The 27,788-nt window shown below is 50.8% G+C and overlaps 3 protein-coding genes across 14 annotated transcripts in view; 2 read left to right on the top strand and 1 right to left on the bottom strand.

Annotated features, from left to right (window-relative positions):
* Positions 1-12,867, top strand: part of CSF2RA (colony stimulating factor 2 receptor subunit alpha) — a 15,484-nt gene extending 2,617 nt beyond the window's left edge. For 3 of the 5 annotated variants that reach the window (XM_032474430.1, XM_032474431.1, XM_032474433.1), the window contains exons 2-12: positions 1,279-1,380; positions 1,864-2,006; positions 2,761-2,878; positions 5,826-5,955; positions 6,048-6,220; positions 8,630-8,763; positions 9,436-9,465; positions 10,023-10,158; positions 11,281-11,377; positions 12,224-12,305; positions 12,444-12,670. In XM_032474430.1, the coding sequence (XP_032330321.1) occupies positions 1,279-1,380; positions 1,864-2,006; positions 2,761-2,878; positions 5,826-5,955; positions 6,048-6,220; positions 8,630-8,763; positions 9,436-9,465; positions 10,023-10,158; positions 11,281-11,377; positions 12,224-12,305; positions 12,444-12,644 (1,346 nt within the window). In that variant the 3' untranslated portion in view covers positions 12,645-12,670. The other 2 variants (XM_032474432.1, XM_032474434.1) reach the window with 2 other exon arrangements.
* On the bottom strand, positions 12,812-19,738 carry LOC106729791. Of its 5 annotated transcripts, none has more exons than XM_032474442.1 (6): positions 17,972-18,106; positions 16,646-16,699; positions 15,773-16,118; positions 15,282-15,374; positions 14,435-14,590; positions 12,812-13,584 (listed from the first exon to the last, which is right to left on the bottom strand). In XM_032474442.1, the coding sequence occupies exons 3-6, from the start codon at positions 15,916-15,918 to the stop codon at positions 12,864-12,866; spliced, it is 1,116 nt and encodes a 371-aa protein (XP_032330333.1). In that variant the 5' UTR covers positions 15,919-16,118; positions 16,646-16,699; positions 17,972-18,106; the 3' UTR covers positions 12,812-12,863. The 5 variants fall into 5 exon arrangements, with proteins under 5 accessions (XP_032330333.1, XP_032330332.1, XP_032330334.1 ...); XM_032474441.1 differs by having other exon boundaries at positions 15,286-15,374; XM_032474443.1 differs by lacking the exons at positions 15,773-16,118; positions 17,972-18,106 and adding an exon at positions 19,091-19,738.
* Positions 18,333-27,788, top strand: part of LOC106729792 (granulocyte-macrophage colony-stimulating factor receptor subunit alpha-like) — a 24,732-nt gene continuing 15,276 nt past the window's right edge. Inside the window, exons 1-3 of one of the 4 annotated variants that reach the window (XM_032474438.1) lie at positions 18,333-18,685; positions 23,158-23,248; positions 24,926-25,068. In XM_032474438.1, coding sequence (XP_032330329.1) covers positions 23,179-23,248; positions 24,926-25,068 — 213 coding nt within the window. In that variant the 5' untranslated portion in view covers positions 18,333-18,685; positions 23,158-23,178. Of the gene's footprint in view, positions 18,686-23,152; positions 23,249-24,925; positions 25,069-27,788 lie in introns of all 4 variants that reach the window. The other 3 variants (XM_032474439.1, XM_032474437.1, XM_032474436.1) reach the window with 3 other exon arrangements.

The raw sequence follows: 27,788 nt of genomic DNA, 5'->3' as shown, positions 1-27,788 counted from the left end.
TGGAGCCCAAACGCACTGAAGTGGGACTGCGTGATAGGGAGACACCGTGTCCTCGGGTGGGAGCAGAGCTTCAGCTGAGCCCAGCAGAAGAAGAGTCTCTGAAGACAGGATGGAGATATGAGGATGAAGGGATGGAGGGGCAGTAGTGGTGGGCGTGATGGGCAAGACCTCCAAAACCGAGAAACAGGACAGGATGGGATAGGAAAGAAATGAATGGATGGGTGGGTGGGTTGATGAGTGGATGGGTGGGTGGGTGAGTAGATGGCTGGCTGGCTGGCTGGATGGATGGATGGATGGATGGATGGATGGAGGATGGATGGATGGGTAGTTGGATGGATGGATGGATGAAAAGAATCACCACAACCAAAAATGCTTTTGGGGCAATGTTGGGCAGACCCTCAGATGTCACCCTGAACCCAAGGCGACGATCAGGTGTTTCCTGTGTAGTGCGGCTTTATCCCAGTAGAGCATGGTGCTTTTCCAGCACTGTTTTTTTTTTTAATGTTAATTGACTTTATTTGTTTAGGGCAGTTTTCAGTTTACAAAAACACTGGGTGGAAAGTACAGGGGATTCCCTGGATCCACTGCCCGTTTGGTACGTCCTGGACAATGGATGGGCCAAGTCTGACACATTATTCTTGACAAAAGCTCATAGCTTGCATTAGGGGTCACTCTTGATGTTGGACATTCTATGAGTTTGGACAAATGAATAATGATGTGTATCCCCCATCACTGTGTCATACAGAGTTTGGGCTTCCCCAAATACATTACCGAGAGAGATCCCTCCATCCCATGGGCTCTGGAGAAAGGATGTGGAAGTCAGGTCTCCCCAAATACACTGCATGGAGGGACCCCCGTCATGGATTCTTGAGAAAGGATATTTGAGACAGGTCTCCCCAAAGGGACCGCACAGAGAGACCCCCGCCCACAGGCATGGTACGTGGTGTCTCATTGCCTTTGACCTGGGAGCTGTTCCCCTCAGGTTACAGACCAGCACGAAGCCAGACAGTGTGAGTGACTCACCCAAAGTGATGCAGAGGGTGACAGGGAACGCTGGATCCGGTCCCCAAGACTCAGGACAGGCTCTCGGTTCTGGGGCCACCTGTGAGGCTGATTTAAGCCTTTAAACCCTCTGTAGGCAACAGTGACCCAGGCTCGCCAGCTCACCGTGCTGACCATCACCCTGGAGGGGGTCCTGTGTCTTTTTCCCTAGACCATCTTCCCAGGGGAGCATCGCAGGTCTCCGTGTCAAGACCCCACGATTTTCTTTCCCTCCAGTGCTTCCACGTCCTGTGGGCAGCCCCACGTGTCTCCTGGTGATCACCATTCTGCTGTCCCTGCTGCTGGACCCCGCATTCCTCCTGACCCAGGGGCACCAGGGTAAGTCCACGAAGGTGCTTGACCTCCTTCTGCAGCCCCCGTCCCCACAACCCTGGCTTCTGGGGATGCATCCTAATGCCTGGATCTGATCTCATTTTATCTCCGTACGTGACGGTCCACCCGCATCACACGTCCTGTCGTGCTCCCCCTTCCTCGTGATGGGAATGCTCTTCCAGCCACTCTGCAGACACAGGGGACGGTGGCCGACCCTTACTATGGCAAGATCTGAATAAATGGCCTTCGCTCCTTCTCCCTTGGTCGGTCTTCATGTATTTCCATGGAGATGGAGAAAGGGCAAGGACATCCAGACAAGAAGGAGGGATGGAAAAGGGAGGAGACAGTGAGGATGTCTCGGGGCTGCCTGGGTGACAGGGGGAGGGGACATCAAGTCCCAACCCCCCTGTGCTCTGACAAGCCTTGGGCTGTGTCCATTGAGGGGCAACGGAACAGTCATTTTCTGAATCCAGTGGCTACATCTTTCAGATCTTCCAAGCGTGGAACCGAACTCCAGTCTAAATGTGAAATTCGACCCCAAGAAAATGCAATTAACTTGGGACTGCAAGGAAAACACTACCAGCGGGCACTGTGTGATGACTCACAAGGAGAAAGGACAGATTAAGAAACAGGTACGATGGGGTGGATGCACTCAGCCGCTGTCCTTTGTCCAACGCTCATCAAGCAGGACAACAGCAGGTATGAATGAAAAACACACGAGCAACATTGGGACGTGTCTGGGAGTCACGGTACCAGGAGCACGAGGGAGGTGCGGGCTCATGGCCAGTGGGCTGATTCCCTGGGAGACCCCATTCCCTCTTTGGGCATCCCTTTTCCAACTGGCCTGGGGGCTCCTGGCTGCTAGGAACACCAGCCTTCTGCTTGGTTGGTCCACAGGGCAGACTTAACCCTGATCAGCTCTCCCTGTTGAATGAATACAAAGTAAGCAGATTGAATTGGATACAATACAAACATGACACCCCTGAGAGAATGGTGAGCACGAGATAGGATAAGAAAACTCAATCCCATAAAAGAGACCGTGAGGCTCCGTAAAGTTTAAAGTGACGAGGGCTCTCGCTACTCACGTTGTGGTCCATCCGCATCCCTTGGGAGCTTGTGAGAAGTGCAGAGTCCCAGGCCCCACCTGGGACTCACAGAACCAGCATCTGCATTTTCACAAGATCCCCGGTGACTGACGGCACATTAAAAGGTGCGCGCTATTCTGAACCTCTGAATGCTGCTAGTTGACCTCTTCCAAAAGAAGGTCCCTGGGGGAGATTTCACAGAAGGAGGTGGATGGCACCATGGGGTGGATGCAGGAGTAAACATCATGATGAAAGGAAAGAAGGCTGTTTCCTAACCTGCTGGCTGGTTGCATCTTTTCAGATGAAACGATGTCAGTGCACCTTTCAAGACAATTCTCTCCATGGGGGAGTCACGCTCACGGTTGAAGTATATGTCAACCAAAGACCAATTTCAGAAACACTGGTCTACACTAATCCAGGTAGGGAAACCGTGCCCATAATCTTTGTGCTCCCCACTAACATCAGAATAGACCTCCCCTCTTTCTTCAGCTTTATGGAGACATAACTGGCACATAGGAATTGTGTATAGTTAAGGTGTCCATTTGATGTTTTAATACACGTAGACCTTGTGAAAAGATCACCACAGTCACGCTATTAACATATCCGTCCTGTCACGTAGTTTGTTCGTATGTCGTGAGAACACTTGAGATCTACTTCCACTGAATTTTGAGTGAACAATACAGAATCGTTAACTACAGTCACTATGCTATGAATTAGATCCCTAGAAATTATTCATCTTATAACTGGAAGTTTGTACCATTTGATCATTATCTCCCCATTTCTCCCACTGTCCCTTGCCCCTGGTAAGCCCCATTCTGCTCTCTGTTTCTATGAGTTTTCTTTAGATTCTGTACGTAGTGCTATTTAACGGTACTATGTCTTTTATTTAGCATAATACCTTCCAGGTCCATCCATGTTGTTGCAAATGGTGGATCATCCTTCCTTTTACAGGTGCATAATATTCCTCTGTGTCTGTGTCTGTGTGTGTGTCTGTCTGTGTGTGTGTCTGTCTGTTTGTGCGTGTGTTTGTGACATCTTCTTTATCCGTTCACCCATGCATGGACACTTGATTTGTTTCCATATCTTGGCTACTGTGAATAACGCTGCAATGAACGTGAGGATACAGCTATCTCTTCGAGATCCAGGTTTTAATTCCTTTGGATGTACACTCAGAAAAGGCATTGCTGGATCCTCTGGTAACTCTATGTTTTATTTATTTTTTTTTTTGAGGAACCTCCATACTGTTTTCCACAATGGCTGCACCCATTGACCATCCCACCAACAGTGCACAGTGGTTCCCTTTTTCTCCACGTCCTCGCCAACACTTATTATTTCTTGTCTTTTTGATGATGGCCATTCTGACAGGTGTGAGGTCCTATCTCGTGGTGGCTTTGATTTGCGTTTCCCTGATGATGAGTGATGCTGAGCATCTTTTTTGTGTACCTGTTCACCATCTGTATGTCCTTTTTGGGAAAAAAAAAAGTCTCTTCGAGTCTTTTGCCTGTTTTTTTAATCATATTATTTGTTTTTTTAAAAAAATTTTTTTTTGCCATTGAGTTGTTTGAATTCCTTATATATTTTGGATCTTAATTCCTTATCAGATAATACGGTTTGCAAATATTTTCTCCCACTCCATAGGTTGAGTTTTCACTCTTGATTGTTTCATTTGCTGTGTTTTTAGTTTGCTCCAAGCCTAGTTTCCTATTTTTGTTTTTGATGTTAAATCCAAAAAAAAAAAAAAAAAATCATTGCCAGGAGCAATGTCAAGAAGCATTTTCCTTATGTTTATGTTTTCCTCTAGGAGTTTTACAGTTTCAGGTCTTCTGTTTAAGTCTTCAATCCATTTTGACTCGATTTCTGTATATGGTGTGAGATACGGCTCCAATTTCATTCTTCCGCGTGTGGATATATAGTTTTCTTATTATCCTTTAGTGAAGAGACTCATCCTGTCTCCCTTGTGTGCTCTTGGCAGGCTTTTCAAAGATCAGTAGACTGTGAGTGTGTGAATTTACTTCTGGGCTGTCTAATAGGTTTCATTCATCGATACGTCTATTTTTACACCAGCGTAGAACAGTTTTAGTTCCTGTAGCTTTGTCATATATCCTGGGATCAGGACACGGGATGTTCCTAGCTTTGTTCTTCTTACAGAAGATTTCTTTGCCCATTTGGAGTCTTGTGGTTCCATATGAATTTCAGGATTTTTTTTTTTCTATTTCCTTAAAGGACATCATTGAGATTTTGATAGGCATTGCCGTGATCTATAGGTCACTTTGGTGAGTGTGGACATTTTAACATTATTGATTCTTTCAATCCATTAACACAAGGTGTCTTTCCATTTTCCATTTATCTATGTCTTTTTTCATTTCCTGCATCCATGGTTTACACTTTTCAAAGCACAAGCCTTTCACCTCCTTGGTTAAGTACATGCCTAAGTCCTTTATTCTTTTCATGGCTGTTGTAAAGTAGATTGTTTTCTTAACTTCCTTTTCAGACAGGTCGTTGTTACTGTATGGAAATGCCCCTGATTTTTCTATGGTGATTTTGTATCCTGCAACTTCACTAGATATATTAGTCTTAATTTTTTTTTTTTTTTTGGTTTAGTCTTTAGGATTTTCTATGTATATGATCCTATCATCTGCAAGCAGATGATCTGACTGCTTCCTTTCTGACTTTGATGACTTTATTTCTTTTTCCTGTCTAATTGCTCAGGCTAGGATTCCTAGCACTATGTTGAATGAGTGGTGAGATTGGGCATCCTTGTCTTGCACAGGATCTTAGAGAAAAAGCTTTCAGTTTTTCATTGTTGAGGATCAGCTCAGATGTGGGCTTTTCATGTTTGACCTTTATTGTGCTGACGTTAGTGGAAGGTTTTCTTTATCATGAGTGAATGTTACATTTTGTCAAACACTCTTTCTGCATCTACTGAGAAAATGATGTGGTTTTTCCTTTTTGACTCTGTCAATGCAGTGTCTCACATTAATTGATTTGCATATGTTGAGTCATTCTTACGTCTGAGGGCTAAGTTCTACTTGGTGATGTACTGGAATCCTTTTAACATGCTGTTAGATATGGTCTGTTAGCTTTTTGTTGGGGATTTTTACATCTATGTTTATTAGAGATATTGGCCTGTAATTTTCTTTCCTTGTGTTTCTGGTTATTTTTTTTTTTCTGGCTTTGGTATCAGGGTGATGCTGTCCTCATAAAGTGATTTTAAAAGGGTTCCCTTTTCTCCTGTTTTTGAGAAGAGTTTGAGAAGGATTAGTAATGATTCTTTGAATGCTGGGTAGACATGCAAACCATGAAGCCATCTGGCCCATCCCCCTTTAAAGCTCACGTACAAATGATTTCGTTTCTGCCTCTTCCCAGGCAAGGAGGGCACAGCTGCCCAAAACTTCTCCTGTCTTGTCTACAACGCGGATTTCATGAACTGCACCTGGGCAAAGGGCCACGCCGCCCCCGATGACGTCCAGTATTTTTTGTATATACGAAACTCGACGTAAGTGTTGGCCATATGTAGACAACCCTGAGAAATACAGCAAAGAAAGAAAAACGCCCTGATTGTTCTCTGAATGCTTTGGAATCTTACAGGAGAAAAGGTGAAAGAGAATGTCCTCATTACCTAACAGACGCGGGAACAAACGTGGGATGCCATCTCCAAGACCTGTCGGGATTAACGTCGTACAACTACTTCCTTGTCAACGGTACCAGCCGAGAGACAGGAATCCAGTTCTTTGACTCGATCCTGTTGTTAAAGGAAATAGGTGAGAACAACCACCTGTAACTTAACGACAGCTTAGTAGGTCCGACAGAGTTTGCGTTGAAATCTACCTAAGTCCCCTGGAGATGCTGTGACAAGACGGCCACAAACGGGGAGGCTGCACACAATGGAAACGTACTGTGTCACAGTTATGGAGGCCAAAAATCCAAAAGCAAGGCGTTGGCAGGGTGTGTCTGAAAGAACGTCTGTCCCCATGCCTTCCTCCTAGCTGCTGGTGATGGCCAGGAATCCTTGGCTTATAGACACATCTCCCCAGCCTCTGTCTGTGTCTTCACATGTCCGTCTTCCCTGTGTGTCTCAAGCCTCCCTTCTCCTTCCTCTTATAGGGACACTAGACATTGGATTTAGGGCCCATCCCCACCCAGAATGACCTCCTCTCAAGATCCTTCATTACATCTGATCTTATTTCCAAATAGAGTCCCATCATGAGGTCCCAGGTGGACATGAATTTGGGAGGAACACCCAACAAACTAGTACAAGCGTAATTATAGGATCTGCTTACTCTAGGGCTTGCCAAGTTTACGGATGCTTTCTTTCCATTTGTTCGTTTCTCTTAATCTTGTGGGAAAATATGGCCATTCCCCCAAAACAGAGGCCAACTAAAAAGCACTCCCCCATCCTTTCACTCTGAATCAAACGCAGTGACAGGATACACCTGCACTGCTAGCGGGCCTCCTCCACCCCCGAGGAAGCGAGGGCCCTTCCGACGCCCCCACGGTCCCCGGTCCTGGTCCTGGCTCAGCCTGGACATGCACGAGTTTTGCCTGCAGCCAACAGCAAAGTTCCTACAGCACAAAAGAGTGGCCATTCAGACCACGAGGTGGGGAATGCTGGCCCATTCGTGGGCCTCCCCCACGTGGTAGCAGACACAGATTTCTCTTGCCTTTTTAGGGGACTCCGTCAAATGAGTCCCTAAATGTGAGAGACTGTTACCCTAGAAGAAGAGGTGCGTAAGCTCAGTGTCCCTTCCCCATGGCCTGCTCTACGCGTTTCTTCCATCTGGCTGTTCCTGAGTTATATCCTCTTGTAATAAGCCACTGATCTCGTAAGCAAAATGTTTCCTGCGTTCTGTGAGCAACTCTTGTTTAGAAAATTAACTGGACCCAAGGAGGAGGTCAGGGGAGCCTTTGATCTACAGCTGGTGGGTCGGAAGCACAGGGGATGGCCTGGACGCGGGATCGGCGTCTGAAGCAGGGGCTGTCTTGTGGGACTGTGGAATCTGACGCTGTCTCCAGGTAGATTGTGGCAGAATCGAGTTGAGCTGTGTCCGAGAATTGCTCGGTGGGGTCGGGGGTACGAAGCCTTACCACATCAGAACTGGGTGGGGAAGCCCAAATTCAGATCACAGCGACCAGCCAGAGACGTCCTGTCTCTTGCTTTGTTCTGAGCTGGGAAAACCCAGCGTGCGTTTCCTGGCAATAACACGCCGCGCCTGGAAAGCTGAAGGTGATCAGATGTACTCGTTGGACGTGGAGTCCACGAGATGCACAGGCACAAGAGAAAGGGCACACGGCCGAGTTGCCCGAACGTACCTTCTACAGGTTCCAATAACAGAATCGAGTCATCGGCTTTTATACTGGGACGGACACCAGTCAAAGTGGAATCAGACACAGGGCTCCCATCCTGCTGGTGGCCGGCGGCCACGGCGGTGGGGTCACTGTTCGGGTATCCAATCGCTGTTGAAGGACGCTGGAGTCCCTTGGTCTTTTCAGAGATGCATCAACTCCAGCAGGAGGCAACCATGACTTTATTAGCTCCAGGAGGACCCAGTTCCTCCAAGCCCCCATCTTTCCCTCCTTCCTTCATTTTCGGGGTCTGTGTGATCCCCAAACCTGCTGCACCAATAGGTGTTTATTCGATCGAACCTAGGCAGATGCCAGCTCCTGTCTCCCCTTAGAATCTGGACACCTCCCAGATAGTCTGACCTCCTCTGCCCATCCTGGACCACTAGTAATTCACTTTTTTTTTTTTAACCAGCTCCTTCTCTTCTTTCCAGAGCTCTGCTCCAGGCTGGCCTCTTGAAGACAGTCCCATATGCCAACCTACTATGCCTTCTCTTGCAAAACCAACCCCGTGTTTCTACCTGCAGGCTCACTGATCCCAGGGCATGTTCCAGGCCTGTTAAAGCTACAGACGTCTCAAAGCAGCCTCTCTCCTGCCCTTCCAAACCCATCACCGCCTCCCTCCCAGGGTCTCCGTGAACGCTAAATTCCTCCCTTCTGCACATGGTGGTCTGATGGCCATCTTCCCCAAAGACAACACTCAGACCCACCCCTGCCTCCTGGTGACTTCGGGGAGCTACCGTCACGGTCAGGATGGCAGACCGGGGTCCCCCTCTGTGGCCCAGGGGAAGCACTCCAGATCAGAGGTGTCTGCCGGCTTCTCATTACAGAGAGATACAGTCCACCGCACAATATCACTGTAAACTGCAACGAGTCACACTGCCTCGTCCGGTGGGAAAAGCCCAGGACCCGGAAAAACTGGTCCAACAGGGAGTTCCAGTACCAGCTGGACATATGGAGACGGGTGAGTGGACTCTGCTCTGAGCAGAGCACCGAGCCTCAGGAGGCATGGCGGCAGCCCCCGTGGCCACCGCGAAGCCCTGGGGCAGGAGAGGTGGGCTCAGAGTGGGGGAACAGCTGGGAAAATTCAGGGTCTGCCCTGTGTCCAACCGGAGCCAGTGTAGACAGGGAGGAACCTCTGCTCCAAGCCCACCTGGGCCCAGTGTAGACAGGGAGGGGCCTCTGCTCCAAGCCCACCTGGGCCCAGTGTAGACAGGGAGGGGCCTCTGCTCCAAGCCCACCTGGATCCCTATTAGGATTCATCCGCAGCTGAAGTTCAGAAGCAGCATGATCAGAAGGCACCCTCCCTCCTGTGTGCACACTCCCTCCCTCCACGTGGGGTCCCCTCCAGGGGACAGGTGAACAGACAGAGATAACGCTCGGCTGCGCCATGACTGTTCTGGGTTTCCCTGACTCCACTAAAGGGGAGATCGGGTGAGACCTGCAAAAAGCCTACAAAATGGAGAGAAGTCAACACTGCATCTGTTTTTTCCAACATCTTTTTTTTCTTTTAATTTTTTAATGGAGGGACTGGGGATTGAACCCTGGACCTCATGCATTGCTAAGCATGCGCTCTACCCCTGAGCTACACCCTCCCTCCTAAACATTCTATCCTGTTTGTTTTTTTTTTTCCTAGAGTAATTCTGGACACAGTGAAAATCAACTGGTGAGTTACGACTCTGATCCAAAAGATCACCCTTGTGGCTTAACGGTCCAGTGTTTGTCAGTGGACACAGGCCAGCTGAAAACTTGGCCCAGCAGTGGCCAGGATGGGGCTGGGCTGAAAAGCAGAGGGTGGAGGTTCCTGACAGCAGTGTCCAGCCAGTGATTAGGGGCAGTTCCAGTAGCCTCGCAGGCTGGGGTCTCCCTCTCTTTTCCATGGCAGTGAAGAAAGATTCCTTGGAAAAACTGAAACAGGCAAAAAAAACAAAGAAAGAAAGAAAAGAAAATATTCCTTGCAGTGTTTAGGACATGATTGCTTCCTTCAAAACCCCTCTGAAGGCAGAGAATCAAAGAACTTTTTGTTAATCTTTTCTAAGTTCCACTGCCACTGTGGACTCAGTATCTTCTTCTGTCCCAGTGAGGAGGCGAACGTTCACGCCCAGGTGGGGAGGGCGTGCCCTGGAATCTTTGATCTATTTCAGTTAACCGACTTTCAAGACATCCTCGCTCCTTTTCTCAACACCAGCACCAACTCACTCTCACTTTCCGTTTCCCCTAAAGATCGTGGTGTCTGGCGACTCAGAAAATCGATACAACTTTCCGAGCCCAGAGCCCAGAGGCACACAGATGGTGAAGATTCGAACGGCAGATGCCCGGAGAGCCCACTGGGGCGACTGGAGCCAGCCCATTCAGTTTGGTACGTGTCCCCAGGGCACCCCTGGAGAGGTCGGGCATCCTGAATTCATCTCCGCGCCGTTGTTCCAGGAGGAGGGTCCTGTCCACAAGCCTCTGCCTGCGCCTTTGTCCCCCTGGTTCCAGCAACAGCTAATGAGAGGGGCCCCTTAATCATCACAGAAAGCCTCCCTAAGCCCCCGCCCGACCAGGGAACGTCCATCCATCCTGGTCGCCTCCGGGAGCCATGGCTCCGCAACCCTGGTCAGGATACAGCTTACGTCCAAACTGGGTCTGTTTCCTCCTAACCCAAGGGGGCTGTTCCAGGACCTGAATTAGCGACAATTTTACCAACTTCCTCCTAATTTCTATTTATTGGCAAGAATTTAAAGGTCTGCACCTAAAGCCATTCTGGTGGTTAGGAATCCAACTTCCCTCACCTCGCAGCTCGCAAACAAGGGCAGCATTTTAACACGTGCTGTACACATACAGCTGTTTGTTTGGGTCCCCCCCGAAACTGGTCCGAGATCAATGCATTTTATCCCTGCCGCTGTAGAATTGATAAGAAACACGTATTCAGCAATATTTTATAAGCTGAAAGCAGTGGGTGAGTACAATACGGAATCGATTTGCAGTCTTGGATTTGGCAGTGGATTAGGCAGTGGATTCGTAGCTATGACAGCAAAACCAGGAATGATAGAAGCAGGGAAAAAAAAAAAAAAGAAGGGTAAATCGGACTTCACTAAAAAAAAAACTCTGCTCAGGGCAGAGTTCATGCTTAGAATGAAGGACGTCCTGGGTTCAGTCCCCAGCACTGCCATTAAAAACCAGTAAGTAAATAAAGCGAATTACGGCGCCCAAAATAAACAAGCAAACAATTTTAAAAGGAATTAAGAATAAAAAGTCTTGTGCAGCAAAGGACACTTTCAAAACAGTGTTTTGGGTCTGCAGGCTCCGGGGGTCAGTGGGTCACGAACGTGTTTCTGGGGAAGTTCCAGGCTGGGGTCCCTTCTCCGCGGTTCCCTCCTGCACCTGCACGGTTGCTCCCCCGGGAGCAGGTAGGAAACGAGCTCGCGGGCCAAGGGACGACCGAGCGCTCGGCCCCGGGGGCACCTGGCTCGTCCCCACCTCGCTCTCTCCCCTCCAGGCTCTGAAGAGCCGGAATCCAGCCTGGTGCTTGTGTACGTGCTGGTGGTCCTGGGGACCCTCGCGGGCGGCCTGGCCTGCGGCTGCCTTTTCAAAAGGTAACCCCGGCCGTCCACGGGGGGCGTCTCTGCTCAGCGGGCGGGGGACGGTGCTTCCTCCAGAGCCAGCCCGTTCGTCTCACAAAGAACCGGCTGAAACCCCAAGTGGTCCAACCACGGTCGGGTGTGTGGGTTTTCTGGGTGTCTGGGAAACGGGGAGGACGTCGGAGAGATGGAGAACCAGCAGCGAGGGGCTCCAAGGCCGCTCACAAAGCCCGCGGACGCTGCACCGTCCGAGCTGGTCCAGCTGGTGACCAGCGAGGCTCCCACCCCGCCCCCAAAGGGACGCACGTCCCCCGATATTTTCCCAGCGGCCGGGCCTGGCACACCCGTCCAGCCCCCATGCCCGCCGGACACCGGACGGCTCGGCTCCGCTGTGCTCACATCCCTGCCTTCAGCCTCTCGGACCCACTGGGCCTCCCGGAATGTCCCCCCTCCTCCCCCCCAGCTTTCCTCTCCCCCAGGCGAGTCATCCCGGCCCTGGGCTGGCAGCCAGCCCCGCCACAGGCACCTGCGCAGGCGTCTCCCGCGGCTTTTCCAGCGTGCGGCCCCTCCAAGCGGCCCGCGACCGGACACGGCCCCCACTCCCATCCCTGCACCCAAGGGACGGAGGGAAGGTTCTAGAAAGACCATCCTGGGCATCACTAGGTAGACTCATGGTGTCCCCTGTTTTCTCCCATGACCCAAGATCAGAGTCGGTCCTTCTGTGATTCCTAAACGAAGTTGTTCCGAAGAAATGAGCCCAGACGGTGTGTTTGCACGGAGCAGGACGGCGTGTCCCCTTCGGGTGCAAAAGGGGCTTGGCCATCTCGGTCTTTTTTCTTGACCCGTTCCTTGTCTCACCAGGTTCCTGGGGTCGCACAGTTTATTCCCGCCAATTCCAAGGATCAGAGACAAACTGAAAGATGACCATCAGATTGACCACCAGGTACGTACGGGGTTGGGATGGAGACGGAGGTGGGAACAGTGACCCGGTAATCTCGTCCGTGTTCACACAAAGGGGACCACAGGATGTGGCTGGAGTGTCCCGTGTCCTGCTCACCGGCCGGTTCCCCGGGACCTCCAGGGTCCCGCCCACCTCACAAGGCCAGGACGAGCCACGTCCCCCCACTGCCTCCAACTCCGTGCTGTCCCACCTTCTGCCGACCCATCGCTCAGATGTCTGTCTCCCAGGCTGTCCTGTGCCCGCCGGCTACACGCTTCCACTCGGAGCCCCGCGCGGATCTCCGTCTTAAACCCCCACGGCTGCCGCTCCCGGGGCCCCTGAGGACCTGACCCCCCCACACTTCTCCCCGTCAGATACTCTCCGAGAAGTTCACCTGCGATGCAGAAATGGGTGACAAGGAAGAGATCTTAACCGTGACGGAGGTCGCAGAAGCCCCAGCGAGCCCGTGAACTTCACTGAGGCTTCCGCTCCCGGGACTTCCTGGAAATTGTTGGTTTTTTAAAACTTTTTCTAATTAAAAATATATTTTGTTTAATATTTTTAATGTTGGTTTTCCTCAACTGTTTTGAGCCTTTTTTTATACCTTTTTTCTTTGTTTTGCTCTAAAAAATAATAGGTATGTTTTGCAAGCCCGAGGAGGGGTGGTGGGAGCCCTGATTTGTAGCCAGTGGGCCAGCAGTCTGAGCAGCCTGGGACTCCCGACGGGGGTCTGAAGGCAGTGGGGTCTGGGGAATTGCAGAGCCGGTTGTTGGACTTGGAAAATTGCCCAGAAGGCCTCGCACACCCACGTGCAAAAGCATCAAACTGGACACAGAGCGGCTGGGCGTCTTGCTGCGTGGAAGTTAACACGTCGAGATGAATGAGTTCTTTCCCGGGCCGCCCGTGGGCACTCGGGACCCGTATCCCTCCGTGGCCACAGTGCTGACCGGCCCCTGAATCCCGTTCCACCCTCCCCCGGCCCCGCTCCGGGCGGTGACGCCCGCTGGACAACCCCGTGGGGCGCCCAGGCTGCAGGGACCCGTCCCGCCATCCCGCCTCTGCCGGCCGAGAGACTCGGGCTGACATCGTGGGCTGCGCCGTGGCGGCCTTGGGCTCCCGCAGGGAATCAGCGACGGCAGGAACAGTTTCGGGGACTGGCCGACCGCCGCGTTGCCCCACAGGGTGTGCAATGCAGGCCCAGGGGGACCAGCCATCTCCCCGTGTCCTCTCCCGTGGATGGACCCCTCTCAGGGCAACTTTGCAGCTGGTGTCAGTCCCGTCCCTAAACAGGCAGAGGATGCATTCGGTCAGCAGACACTTACTGGACACCAGTTTGTGCACCCACCGGGCTCTGTTTTATGCTCGGAAGGTGCCTCGGGGACACTGGGTTGGGGGGCAGAGAAAAACTCCCCACCCCGATGGAGCTGCCTTCCCAGGGAGGAAGCCGACCGCCGGTCGGAGGAGGAAGTGGGCGGCGTGTGGGTGACGCGCTCCGAGGGCGGGAGAGGAGACGGGGCGCGTGCGATTCTGGAGAAGCCGTTTGAAAAAGGTCCTGGAAAACACTGCATCTGAGGAGAGCCGTGGGGGCCGGGGGGCTGGGCCGTGGGCTGCTGGGAACTCGAAGCGAGTCCCAGCGATGACCACACTTCAGCGTGAAGCCTGTCCGCGTGGCTCCGGGAGAGGAAGGGCTTCAGCACAACCACACGCCCATCCTTCTCACGCAAGGGTCAGCCATCACCCCTAATTCCTTGTCACCTTCGTGCAAATTCCTCAGGGCTGTGTCTTGATCGACTTCCCGAGGCATCTTTTTACAGCTAGTCAGTTTGCACCAGGACCGAGGGGTCCACGTGTGGCACATGGACGTGTTTGGTTCGTGCACTGCAAACCTCTTTGATCTGTACGTTTTCACTCCCTGCCCTGGAAGTTCTATTCTCTTGCCGTCTGTGTGAGGAAGCAGCCAGGTTTGGGCCGATGGCTTGAGCCGTGTGCAGCCATGGGAACAGTCACTCGCGGAAGGAGCTGACTTCCCTAGAGGTGGGTGCTCAGGTTATTTCTAATCTGAGTCTCCCGAGGGTAATGCCCCACGTTCCCTGAGCGCTTACGTGTCCGGGAGCACGCGGGGGTCTGCACACCTGTCGGTGAGCTTATGTCCTGCTGTGGGGCATCTCCTGCCTCTGCCTCTTCCAGACTTTGCACGTCTCTTCCCTGGGAGCAGCGGGACCCCGTGATGCTCAGAGCAGTTCGCCACTTTCGAAGGCTCAGCGCAGCCTTGCTGGGAAGCCATCAACCTAGGGGAAGAGCCATGCCTTAGGGAGGTCCCCTACCTCCGTGTCCATGGAACAGTGTCCTGGGAACCATCTGGGGGTGTCCCAGAGGAGCCCAAGAGCCAGCCGAGAAGCTGAAAGGAAAGGACCCTTGTGAGCTACTTTTTTTTTTTCATTTTTCAATTTTATTAGGTAGAATTGTTACGATTTGACTGCACACATACACTATATTGCATGCAAATACATATACACAGTATACTGCACATATGTTTTTAAGTGTACATACAGGTACCATTCATTGTTTCTAAGAATGTTTAGAGAACTGAAAGCTACTTTGAAACTATAGCAGTCAGGGTTCTCCAACAGGGTGGAGATTTTTATTAGATAGATACATTGATGAAGGACAGACAAATGACTGATACAGAGATAGTGAGGTAGATAGAGTCAGATATGACAGAAAGATAGCTGATAGATAGATAGATAGATAGATAGATAGATAGATAGATAGATAGATAGATAGATAGTTGTATGGATGGATGGATGGAAGGTTGGATGGATGGATGGATGGATAGATAATAGATGATTGATAGATCATTAGGTACAGGTTTGAGAGACAGGCTACAGATTAGAAACAGGTGTGGAGACATATGGACTTACAGAAGGTGAGATACAGAGATATTCAAATAAATATATATATATAGAGAGAGAGACTTACTTACACAGTTGGCTCCCTGTATGCATAGATGCAGAAGCCACAAATATGGACGGCCAGCTGTATACATATGGAGAGTTGTCTGTGGGTGTGTATCTATACACAGAAAGAGATACATATGTGCATATGTATGTGGAGATATCTATTTGGAGAAATATATATACATGGTGACAGGTATAAATATGGAGAGATTTATTTCAGGGAATTGGCTCCTGCAGTTGTAGGGCTGGTGAGTCTGAAGTCTGTAGGGCTGGCGGGCAGGCTGCAGTCTCAGCCGGGAGCGGACACTGCCCCCTGGAGGCAGAGTTCCTCCTTCTCTGGGAAACCTGAGCGTTTGCTCTTAAGGCCTTCGCCTGATTGGACGAGGCCCACCACACACAGCGTGTCTTCTCTTTACTTCAGGTTAGTTGGTTGTGGACTTGAGTCACACCTACAAAATACCTTCCTAGCCACGCCCCTCCCCACGGGTAAGCGTTTGAATAACGGAGACTCACCTGGGTGTATGGACATAGGTACTGATACCCTGAGACGTGTCCTCCCATGGGGCCGTCCCTGCAGCCTCCAGTGGGTGCCTGCGCTCTTCCTCGGGATACCTCCCAGGGCGATGGACATCTGCCCCCAGCGACTGTGCCCCTGGCATCTGTCCGTCCCCTCAGGCTGTTCTCTGATGACACAGCTCTGCTTGGCGGGGGAATTGGGGGGGGGCTCTTATCATAGCTCATTTGTTCTGCATTTCCTGCTGACGAAACTTCAGGGAACCAAATTGTATGTCCAGGGCCTGAAGTGACCTCTCAGCTCCTGAGCTCTACTTTAGAGGCATGAAGTTCCCCTAAATTGGCCCTCCAGAAGGAAAAAAAAAAAGTCTTGATTTGTAGAACTGTGGATTCCCGTGGTGTAAATATTCTCAGCGCCACTGACATGCAGCTACCAAAGGTTTGACACAATACCCCCCACCAAAATGTTCTGGCTGGTCACAGTGGCCCCCAGAGTCAGTCCACAGTGGCCGCAGGTCACCCCTGCATCCCCAGTTCACTAAGCACTCCTGTCATTCCCATCCATCTGTCCATTCGCAAAATGTGACCCAGGAAACCTACCTCCCCATCACCTCCTACAACTCCTGGGGCCTCCAATTGCACCCTGTTCCCTCCTGGGGCCTCCAGTCCCACCCCTTTCCTTCAGGTCAAGACGTCGTTAGAAAGCAAAAGCCACCCAGAAGCCTGAGGGACCAAGCTGCCCTCCCCAGTGACCACATGTCTGCCCATTGGAGGCTGAGAGAGTGCAGGAGGGGATACCCACGGGGTGGGGGCATAACTGGAAGCACCAGAAGCACATAGAGGGGCGAGAGGGAGAAAGGAACTCGGCAGTACCAACAGCACATTCCTTCCACTTTGACCTTTTGTCCAGATGGCGGGGGGAAAATTCTGTGAACGGAAAAAAAAAAAAAATTCTGGTAACAGCTACCCAACAGCAAACAGCGGGTGCAGGACCAAGCAGATAAGACAGTGAAATAGAGATATTTTATTTTTAGGGTTGGCACTTTCTATTCCCCCTTTCTTCCCCATTCTGCCTCCCATGCCTTCCTCCCATCTGACCCTTAGCATCTATTAAGTATCGACTTCCCGCATCTAAATAGGACCCGATAGGATATTAGTCATTAACACTTTAGTATGAATTTGCAAGAACGGTCCCAGACGGCTTGCATTTTATTCTTAGGCATATGTGCTGACAGTTTTGTTCCCCATTAAAGGAATTTCAACTCAGAGGGAGGAGGGGTTGGAGATATTTTTGTTGTTCAGGAGACATGTTCAGTGGCCGTGAAATAACGCCCTGAGGAAGACCTGCTGGTGAGGTCCTCATTCGGAGGGTCAGAATCCCTCGCATACCTTCTCTCTCTGTCTGATTGATCTCTGCAGAGACCGCTCCCCTGATTGTGAGACCCCTTGACTGTGGGCCAGGGAGAGTGGGGCGTGGCCCCGCTCTGCCCTCAAGCCCAAAATCACTTTAACTAAAGCCACACGAACATACAGTATTTACTTCCAAATTACTGATACATTTGCATAGATCACACAGAACCATGACTCTTATTTCTAAAGATTAAGAAATATGCCATTTTTCCAAACTGTAAGTAACACTGTTTTCCTGAACATGTGTTTTTAAGCATCTTTTAAATTGAAGTATAGTTAATTTACAATGATTGTTACTTTGTTTTCTACAGCAGCCATTCAAAAAATATTTTCAGAAGGGAGAACACAATGAATATATTTGTGCTTCGAATTGTATACGAAAATATGATTAAAGGAATTTTAAGGGAAAAAAAGAAACAGTGTATAAACCTGAATTTAAAAATACTTTGTTGCTAAAAAAAAAAAAAATGCTAACCACCCTCTGAGGCTGCAGTGACTCATAACATCACAGACCTCCGATCACAGATCGTCCTCAAAACCACGATAATAATGAGAACGTTTGAAACAGGGCGAGAATGACCAGCATGTGACACAGTGACACAAAGTGACAAAATATTGGAGAAATGGCTCCAAAACACTTGCTCGATGCAAGATTGTCACAAACCTTCAATTAGTTAAAAACAAAAACCAAAAGGCAGTTTCTGCAGAGCGCAATAAAATAAGGTGCTTCTGTCCTGCCCCTACGTCAGGACCGACCCCCGCCTGGACGTGCTGGGGACATGCACTCACCACCCTCCCAGGGAAGCCAGGTCCTACAGGAAAGCAGACAGCTGTGGCCGGCGACCTGGGGGCTCTGGCCCCAGGAGGACGCGTGGTGAGACAGGGCCAGCGGTCCCAGCCCAGAGGGACCCGAGGACCCCGCTCCACGCAGGGTCCCGGAAATGCCTCTCCATCTGGACTCTGAGGGGGTCTCACCCCAGAGGGTTCCCGGGAGCTCTGGGGTCAGCGGGTCGCCTGAGCGGGCGTCCTGTCCCCCAGGGACACAGGACGCGGCGGCGAGGCCTCTCCATGGGGAGTAGGGACAGGGAGATAGCCGGAGAGATCCTGCTACAAAAAGAGGAACCTCAGGAGGTTGATTAAAAAAAGCCCCAAGGGGAAGGGTCCGTGCTCGAGACGGCCAGCGGGCTGGGTTGGAACACTTCCTGTCCACCGCGATGATAACAGCCAGCTGGCCACGCAATGCAGAGGAAGACGCGGCTGATAGATTATTTCTCGAGACGCCGCTTACACAAGGGCACACACAGACAGACAGAGTGCGGAGGGACAGGCTGTCGGGCTTTCTCATTCTCGCTGCCGAAGTCCGGCCTCCGGGAAGACGGCCGGCCCCCGGCGGACCCCCGCTCCCTGCCGTCGCCCTACAGAGGTGACCGCCGCCCACCCCACGCACCGGCCTTCAAGGGGTCCCGGAAAGAGTCCAGAAGGACCCACGAAGTCGCCTGACCAGTAAGTTGCCTTTGCCCCCACCTTCAGGGGGTTCACGGGAGCCGGCGGCAACGTGGGCCTGCGGTGGGAGGGGCAGCGGGACCGGGTGGGCGCATCGCTCCGGGGAGGGCAGCAGAAGGGACGGGAAGTCACGGCCCGGGGGACCGGGGACAAGGGGGAAGTGGCATCAGTGGAAGTCACGGTTTCGCTGCTGCTCGGCGAAGGCCCAGGTGGTTAAGGGGGTTCTGGCCGAGGCCCACATCGCGTGCGTGGCGCTGGGCGCTCTCATCTACGCCTGAAATGTTTCCTTTGGGGTGTCTTTAAGCAACAGAGCCATCGAGCGTTGGTCTCAGACACCGACGTGCACATACAGAACCCTCACCCCCGCCCTGGGGCCAGGTGGGGACACGGCTCTGACCCACAGACCTTTTCCTCGGCTCCGGGGGAATCCCAGAAAGGGTGTGGGTCTCCCCTGGGAAGGAAAGACATGATGCCGTCTTCACTCCATCCTGGAAAAACCAGCGAACGCGGCGAGGGATGTAAACATGGGCTCAGAACCCAGGACACGTTTGCAGCCTTCACTAGACAGCGCCAGGGTGCCGTCTGTGGCCGGCGGCCGGATAGTTGGAGATCCCGGAAGCGTGGGGACATGTCTTTGGGGACCGTAAGGAGAGGACACAGGTGTCAGATTAAGAGTCCATCAGCAGAAGCCCTCTCCTTGAGGTTTCCTTGTTTTTGGTGCAGTGAGGACACAGGGTACGTTTCGAAGCACCATCGTGGCTTAGAGATACAGATGGAGATATGTGCCGATGAATCGGTGGGGCAGGTTTGCTGAAAAATGGCAGAGGATGGAGGAGAGTGGGAGGGGATGCGGGGAAGAGACTGCAGGTGAGGTGATGCTGGTCAGAGAGAATACGGGGGACTCACCGCCCCACATGCCCCATGAAAGGTCCACCAACACGGTGCCAGACCCCGGGAGGTTGCCCAGGATTCGGGGACGAGCGCTTTCTCGGAAAGGGGTGGCCGTGGGCACGTGGACCACAAGGGAAAAGACGTGCACCCCTGGTGGAGAGAGAATGAAGGGTCACCGGACACGTCGTGCGGTCGGGGGCACCCTGAGAAGGCGGTCGGATGGAATCTGTTAAAACGGAAAAGGCCAGCCCTCGTGCTCCCGTGGAACAGCCGTGCCGTTTGCATGGCAAGCGAGGAGCCCCCTGACTTCCCCGCCGGCACTCTGTCCCCGTCCGTCCACGGCTCAAGCGTCCTGTCCCTCTGATGTGGGCAAACAGTCCAAGGTGAAGCAATCGAACAAAACGCAGCCAGTTCGGGGTTAAACGGAGTCTGCAGAAGAGGCGGGGGATCTCCAGCCCGTCTCCTGGGGTCTTGACAGCAGGATGGGGAGTTCTGATTCTGTCCACACCACCCGATGCCCGCCCTGAGGTGGTGGGGGCGGAGAGGGGGCGTCCTGAGCTCCCCAGGCTGGGCTGCGTTCCACACTCTGGCCTCTCCCGAGAGCCGGGGTCCATCTGACCCCCCGTCCTGAGGTTCCCTCCCCTTCCTGCCAGCTCCCACCTCCGGGGACCAGGCAGGAATCCGCACCCTGGTTCCCTCAGACACCGGATACCAGTGTGCGTCATTCGCTCTCAGGACTCATAACGGGGATGGGGGTGATTTGGAGGTGAGGGCGGGTCTTGGACACTCACACAGCATCTTCCATTGTTTTCCTGACCGCTCTGCTGCACGAATCAGCTGCTACACAGAATAAAGGCCCCCAGATGGGGGGCCGCGGAGGGGGGCCCTAAACATCACACATTTATTCCCTCCCAGTCCTGGAGGCAGGAATCTGAGGTCAAGGTGTGAGCAGGGCTTGTTCCTCTGAAAATTCGTTAGAAACTTCATCACTGGGCAGGGATTCACGCCTTGGTTCCCTCTGACTTTCTCCAAACCTTTTGTGACCTTTTGGGGCTTCCTTTGGGGCCCCACGGGGTTCCCTGTCCTCGGCCTGGCAGGCCGTATTTGCTGCATTGCATGCTATGAACTTACTCCTTTAAAACAGAGCTCAGGACTTCCCTGTCCTGCCCCAACATGGTTGGGAAAGGTTTCAGCAACAGCTATCTGTGGGAGCTCTGACGCTTGAGAATCCTAAAAGGATCCCGGAGTCATCTTCCCATAAGTGGCTTCCCCCACCCAGAAGTCCCAAACCCCTTTTCCTTTGTTGAGCTTAAGAGGAAATATAAACCTCAACTATCTGGCCACCCCCTTGAACTACATTTTTCCTTTGCGAACGCCCATGCGTACATATGTAATTAAAGCTGGCTTTTCTGCTAATCTGTCTTTGTTATCAGTTTAATTTGCATGCACCAGTCACCGAATCTAAGAGGGTAGAAGATGGAAAGATTTTTTTTTCCCTGCCCTACAACCTCTGCTCTCCAATTCTCCCTTTCCCCAGCCTCCTCCCTCAGTCTGTCGCACCAGGGAAGACTTCCTGCTCACTAATGAGACACAGAGCAAAAAGGAGGCTACCTGGCTCCCCCCGGGAAAGAGATCAATTTGATTCTGATCACAAGAGGTTGGCCACTGTCTCCCAAAAGGAGCACAAAGGCTGAAATCCTGAGGGTCCTGGCACCCCATATTGTCAGTGGCCCCCGTGTGCTGTTAGCTCCTCCCAAAAAAGGGGTTCCATTCTCAGCCAGGTTGCCTGCAGCCTCACTTCCAGGGACAGTGCAGCCAGCCCAGTTTGTCCCCATCTCTCTGTGTTCAGCCCTTGCTGATCTGAAGAGTCATGAAGATATTAGAAAAAAAAAAAATCTGCTCAAATGTACAAAACCTTGCCCTCCAATCACCAAACACAAAAAGAGATTCCACTAGAATATTTTAGATTCTTTTATGCTTTTTTTTTTTTTTCTTTTTTGCTTCCCTGGTTAGAGGAATAGTTTTCTCAAAGGGGAGGTAACTGTCTGGGAGTCAGTTGACTCTGGGATCCAGCTTCTTGCAATGAAAAGCCAGGCAGAAGCAGAGCGGGGGCCTCGGCCACTTCTCAGGGAGAGAGAGAGGTGCACATCCTGCCTCCGAGTCTGGAAGCAGCAGCTTCTGTTCCATGCAAGGCAGGACTCCCGCCCAGTCAGATAGGGGTGAACAGCAGGAACCTGATCCTCTGATCTTCAACCCCGGGCAGGGTCTGTCCAGGGCAGAGCAGTTGAGTCTTCCATGCTGGGAGGACAGAGGGAATGTTGGGTCAGTGGGTTCCCTGGGTCCCTGAGAATTGGAGTTAGTCCCATGGCCAGTTCTTGATGTTGAGATCCAGTGGTCTACACCCCAAACACTATGGACTGTCCTTGGCCACACTGTCCACCAAAAGTCTTTGTGCCAAGGTCACACATGACCTCCGTCCAGATCTCCATGGAGCCTCCCAGCTTTTCCTGCACCTGGCCTCCAAGTGGCTTCATCCAGGTGGCAGCCTCACCTCACAAGGCTCCCTTCCCCTCAGCTTCTGCAGCTTAGCTGGCTCTCCAGCTCTCAGATGATTCCCAGGACTCTGTTCCATGGGCACTGAGAAAGGGGACCTCCTTAAGCCATGGTTCTTCCCCTAGGTTGATGTCTGGGGGTGTCCCTACCTGCAGGGGCATTTGTGAGTAGAAGAAAATGACAGAAGCAAAGTACTTGGCTCATGGCCAGGCGGAGTTGCCTCATACTCCAAAGTAGCTGCAGTGGACCAGTGTGCTCATCACACATCCCTTTTTCTTTTCACTGAGGGCCTCGCCTCTCCTGCCCTCAATGATCACTTAGAAGAAGATCAATTTTAAATAATCTTAATACCAACTCTGGGGTTCTAAGTGGGTCCCTACATATGCCTCTCTGCAGTGAGAACGTGGACCAGTTATGGCCTGTGGAAGTAACACGCAGGGAGGAGCCAGAAACTGTTTCTTCAATCGCAGTTTGTTGAAAGTTGTCATTATAAATGTGCATAAAGTTGACGGACGCTTTGGAGGGAATTTCAAGCAGAATTTAAAAGGTGATCCTGCTATACAGCACAGGGAACTATGTTCAATATCTTGTGATAACCTAAGATGGAAAAGAATCTGAAAAAGAACATATATATATATATATTATATATATATTATATATATATATCTGAATTACTTTGTTATACACCTGAAACTAGCAGAACTTTGTAAATCAACTGTACTTCACTTAAAAATTTTAATTGAAAGGTAATAGAGTCATGAAGCTATTAGAAGAAAGGTGAGGCTTTCAGTGAAAAGAAGAAAGAATGTGTGGTGAGGATGCTGGTCCACAGCAGCCACTTTGGGATATGAGGCAACAACTCTAGTCCTGAGGCTAGTGCCTCAGGCCTGCCATTTTCCTCTACTCACAAAGGCCCCAGCAGGTCAATCCTTAGTCCAGGTGACTCCCTGGGGGTTGTGCTAAGAAAGAAGTGCTCCTGCCTTGGTTGGACTGACTTCTGAGCTGGTGTTTCCTCTTTGGAAGTTTAGGTCCAGCTGTGGGGCAGCAGCATGGCAGTCCTGTTAGCTTTCATAAGCCTCCTCCTGGTGCCTCTGAACCCAGCATGCTTCACAGACCCAGGTAAGTGCCAGCAAGTCCTCCAACGCTGGGGTCCATGACATGGTGTGGCTGCTGTTCCCCTAACACTTGAAGGGACAAAAGCTCCTGTGACCTGGGGCACCAGCCTCCCCCCAACCCCACAAGGGGAAGGGATCTCCTTGCAAATCAGACCAGAAGCAGATGAGTTTCTCCTCCAGCAGAATCAGGGGCTCAAAGGTGAGAAGAGGTCCTACCACCCCAGCCCCAAACCCCAAACCCCAAACCCAGCTAGGGTGGGTGTCAGATCTTCAGCCTGTATCAGGGAAAAGTCATCGAGGACAAAATCTCCCGATGACCCGGGAAACCTCTCTGTGATGGTGGAAGAGAAAGAAAATAGCTGTGTGGAATGAGCACAGGCGAGATGTGCGCCACGCACAGCCCAGTAAAGAGGTTGCACAGACAGAAAGCACTCTCACCTGGTAATGGAGCGAAGTGGGTCCAACCCGTTACCTCTGGTGGCTTTGCACTTTGGAGCCAGAGTCCAGATGCCTCTGGGCCCTTTCCTCCCAGGAGAGTGGGAGACGGGCGCTCCCTTCTTGGATGGTCACACGTCAGACATGCTCCAAGTCCTGGAGGAAACATTCTGGATGGTGAGCCTGGCCAGAGGCTTAGTAGGCATTTAACGGATGTGTGTATACACTTGAAAAGGACACAGAGAGAAAATGAAAGAAAAGAGAAAAGGTGAGGTGGGTGGTGGCAGGCATGTCCTGACAGGTGAGGTAGGGCAGGTAGGTGGGTGCCCTGAATCACGTCCACCACTAGCGACCCCAGCTCAGAGGGGACACCTAGGGAGAGACCCTTCAGCGGTCCCCTCCCCCATCCTGAGTGCTCAATTAACTGAAGCTGCTCAGTTAAACCAACACAGAATGCCCCACCTTGCATCCCCGCCAGCCACACACAGAGGGTTCCGGTTTGTCCACATCCTCTCCAACAATTATCTTCTGTTTTTGTTTTTTTAACTATTGTTGTAGGGAGCCTCACTGGGATGAAGTGGCATCTCATCGAGGTTTAGATTTGCCTTTTTCTGATGACCATCTTTTCACGGGCTCATAAATGCCACTGAGTTGTTCAGCTGGAAATAGCTACTTTCAGAGAAAGACAAATACTGTATAATATCGCTTACACGTGGAACCTAAAGAAAAAACGACAAACTAGTCAATATTCCAAACCAGAAACAGACTGACAGATACAGAGAACAAACAAATGGTGACCAGTGGGGAGAGGGAAGGGGGCGGGGCAAGGTTGGGGGAAGGAGCTAAGAGGTACAAACTGTATGTGTAAAATAAATAAGCTACAAGGATGCATTGTACGACACGGGGAATGCAGCCCACATTTTACAATAACCATAAATGGAGCATAACCTTTAAAACCTGTGAACCACTGTATTGTACACCTGAGACCTACATGATATTAGACAACTATACTTCAATTAAAAATTAAACTAAATTAAATTAAACGGCTAATTATATGTTACACTAATCTGGCCTCGATAAAGAAAAAGCAAAAACAAACAAACAAAAAAACCCCACAGCAACCCACCCCTGATGCCTGCAAAATTTCTCCCCTCGACTGTAACTATAATGTCACTGGCGGTGGGGGGAAGGTGTTCCAATTCTTGCTAACTGTTTGGTTTTTGGTTTTTTGTGTTTTAAATTACAGCACAGGAGAAGGTGTCTCCTATTATAAACCTGAAGCTAGATTCAAGGAAAAAAATGTTAACCTGGAATTCCAGGAGAAACGTGACTTGGCAAGAATGTACAATAGACGCCCCCCTTGATCCTCCCATCAGCCAAACCCCACAGGTGAGTGCTCACGGCTCCTGCCCTGTGATTTTGCTCTTTGTAACTCATGAATTTCCCTGCAAAATGCCTCCTGAGTTTCCCTCTCTGACTATTCCTGTTGGAGAGGGGAAAAAAAAATTCCCTCCATCTTCTTAGGCGCTGTGAAAGGGGCATGCAAATTAAATAGGCAAAAGCCAGATTAACAGGAGAAAAAGCATCTGGTGTTGTTCATATTTTTAATTTTTGTGTACACGAAGCTTCACAGGAAAGAAGTGAAAACCCAAAGAGGGGGTCAGACTGGGAAATTTATGTGCCCTTTTAACAAATTGCGGAGAAGTGATTAGACAAAAGAGAGGAGATTTGGGCTTCGGAGGCTGATAAATCTGTGGGGACATGACTAGGAATATATGGGGAACTGATGGAAGATAAAGGTTATTTTATAAGCTCTGTGTAGGCAGCCTCATCTCGGGACCGGTTCTCCACCTCAGCGGTAAAGGTCACTCTCCTCAATCTGACACAGGAGAGAAGGAGTGTTTGTGCCGTCTTCACAAAGGGGAATCAGTGCCTGCTTTTGAGCAGATCAGGGGAGGGCAAGAACTCTTTCTGCCCCTCAACTGCCCTCACCTCAAAATAATCCTTATGCAAAGTGCCGTCTTTTAGGGTCACAAATCCAAGTATGGGGTGGTCCTCTTCATTCTACTTCTGTAGACCCGTGTTGGGGGGGTAGGGCAGGCGGGTAAAATTTGCACATTAACTCTTTTGTATGAGAACGAATACAATGGCTGTCTTTTCTGCACCTGATTTTATTTTGATTTCTCGCCTTCCAGAAGGGAGGAAGGGGAAGGATGTGAATTTGCCAAATTAAATGGACTTCCCCCTCCTTCAACTTTAAAACAGTTTCCTGGATTCATCCTGTCTCATTGGGCTCCATGCATTCACTCGTCACCTAGTTCACATACTTCTGCTTCTCTTGTTTGGTTTTGAGGATGTCAAGGAGGAAAGACTTGTCCTCTATACTGTTGTGTTCTGCTCCTGGGGGCCTGCGAATTAAACTGATCAAAGACAGACTCACAGGAGGAGGTGGGGGGGGAGTGTGTCCTTATGCATCTGGAAGCTTACAAAAGAAGTCGCTTGATAAATGGTTGAAGTTAGGGACTTCTAAATCTAACTAGGAGGGAAAAGGGAGGAGGGAGACTAGGTCTACATGGGAAGAAAATGAGTTTCTAGAAGACTGAAATGAACGGGAGCTAAGAAATCTTGTGAGAATGTTTGTTCATGGAGATGTGAGTGGACTTTCATTCTTCTTCATGGCCAGCAAAGTGCCCCCAAGAGGAGATTTATGGTAGGTTGACCCTCGGTCTCCTTCATGGGATAAAAGCCACACCAAAGAGGAGATTTATGGCTGTCTCATTTTCCAGAAGTTTCTGCTTTTAGGCAGATAAAGAAGGTCCAGGAGGCTTCTTTCTGCACCTGTTGAATCCAAATAGTTTCAGCTTAAGATAATTATAATCTTTTTTGGGGGGTGGGGGGAAATCAGGTTTATTTATTTATTTATTCTTACAGGAGGTACTGGGGATTGAACCCAGGACCTCATGCATGCTAAGCATGCTCTCTACCACTTCAGCTCTATCCTGTCCCAGCTTCAGATAATTTTGACACCAATTCTGGGGTTCCCAGTGGGTCCGCACAGGAGGTGGGTGATGCTCTGGGCAGGGGGCTTCGGGGGAATCCGTCAGTGTCTGCAGAATAACATGGGTAAGAATCCTGCCCCTCCTCCCACCGCTGGGGCGCTTTTAGTCCCTCAGATCTCATCCACGCCATGGAAATGAGGACTTTGAGAGACCCCTTGTGGGTGGTACATCAAACTGGTGAATGCCACAATATGGAGATTCAGACATCCCTAGGAAAAGGTCATAGGACAGAATCAAACTATGGGCTGTGTTCATGAACCCCACATGGATACATTTTTTCTGATTTTGCTCGCTTCGAGGTCACAAGAACAGCTCTGGCACACAAGCCTCTGTAGGGGAAGGAAACAGGCTTTTTTCCCCCCCGTCTACACATCTTGGGTTTCCTGGCTGGGGCCCTGCACATTAACAAAAGACAGAGTAACACGAGGAAAAGCAAAAGAATGTTTGTTAACAGGTGCACGGGCAGGAGCACTCAGACGTGAGTCACCCCAAGGAAAGGGCTGGTTAAGCACGGCCATGTTTAAAATCCTAACAGGAGGACGAGGACTCTGTAGAGAGATGTCAGGATGAAAGAAAACAACTTTGAGGTTTTAGGGGTGGGAAATGTCTAGGCTGATTGTTTCTGGAGATGAACTTCTGTAGGGGGGGATCCCCTTTGCAAATGTGTGTCCTCCTTCTAGGCAAATGGGGGAAGGCAGGGAGCATTTCTTGTGTTTTTTCTTTTCTTTTATTTTTTTCAAGGTGAACTTAATTTTGAGGGGTTTACTTGGGGGGCTGGCAAATAGGTTTATTTATTTGGTGGAAGGACTGGGGATTGAACCCAGGACCTCGTGCATGCTAAGCACGCACTCTACCCCTAAGCTATACCCTCCCCCTGCCCCGTGTGTTTTCTTAATGGCCTTCAACTCCAAACAATCCTGCTAGCTCTCCTATGGTTCGTACGGGAAACCATGCAAGAACCAAGTGGTGTTCTACTCCCCCGAAGAGGAAGAGGCAGGAAGCAACGCTTTGATGCGCGGGGAGAGGGCTCTGGGAGACTCAGCTGTAGGT

The sequence above is a fragment of the Camelus ferus genome, chromosome X (assembly GCF_009834535.1).
Source record: "Camelus ferus isolate YT-003-E chromosome X, BCGSAC_Cfer_1.0, whole genome shotgun sequence".
Taxonomy (NCBI): domain Eukaryota; kingdom Metazoa; phylum Chordata; class Mammalia; order Artiodactyla; family Camelidae; genus Camelus; species Camelus ferus.
The sequence above is the reverse complement of the archived record's forward strand: the minus strand, read 5'-3'. Positions and strand labels throughout refer to the sequence as shown.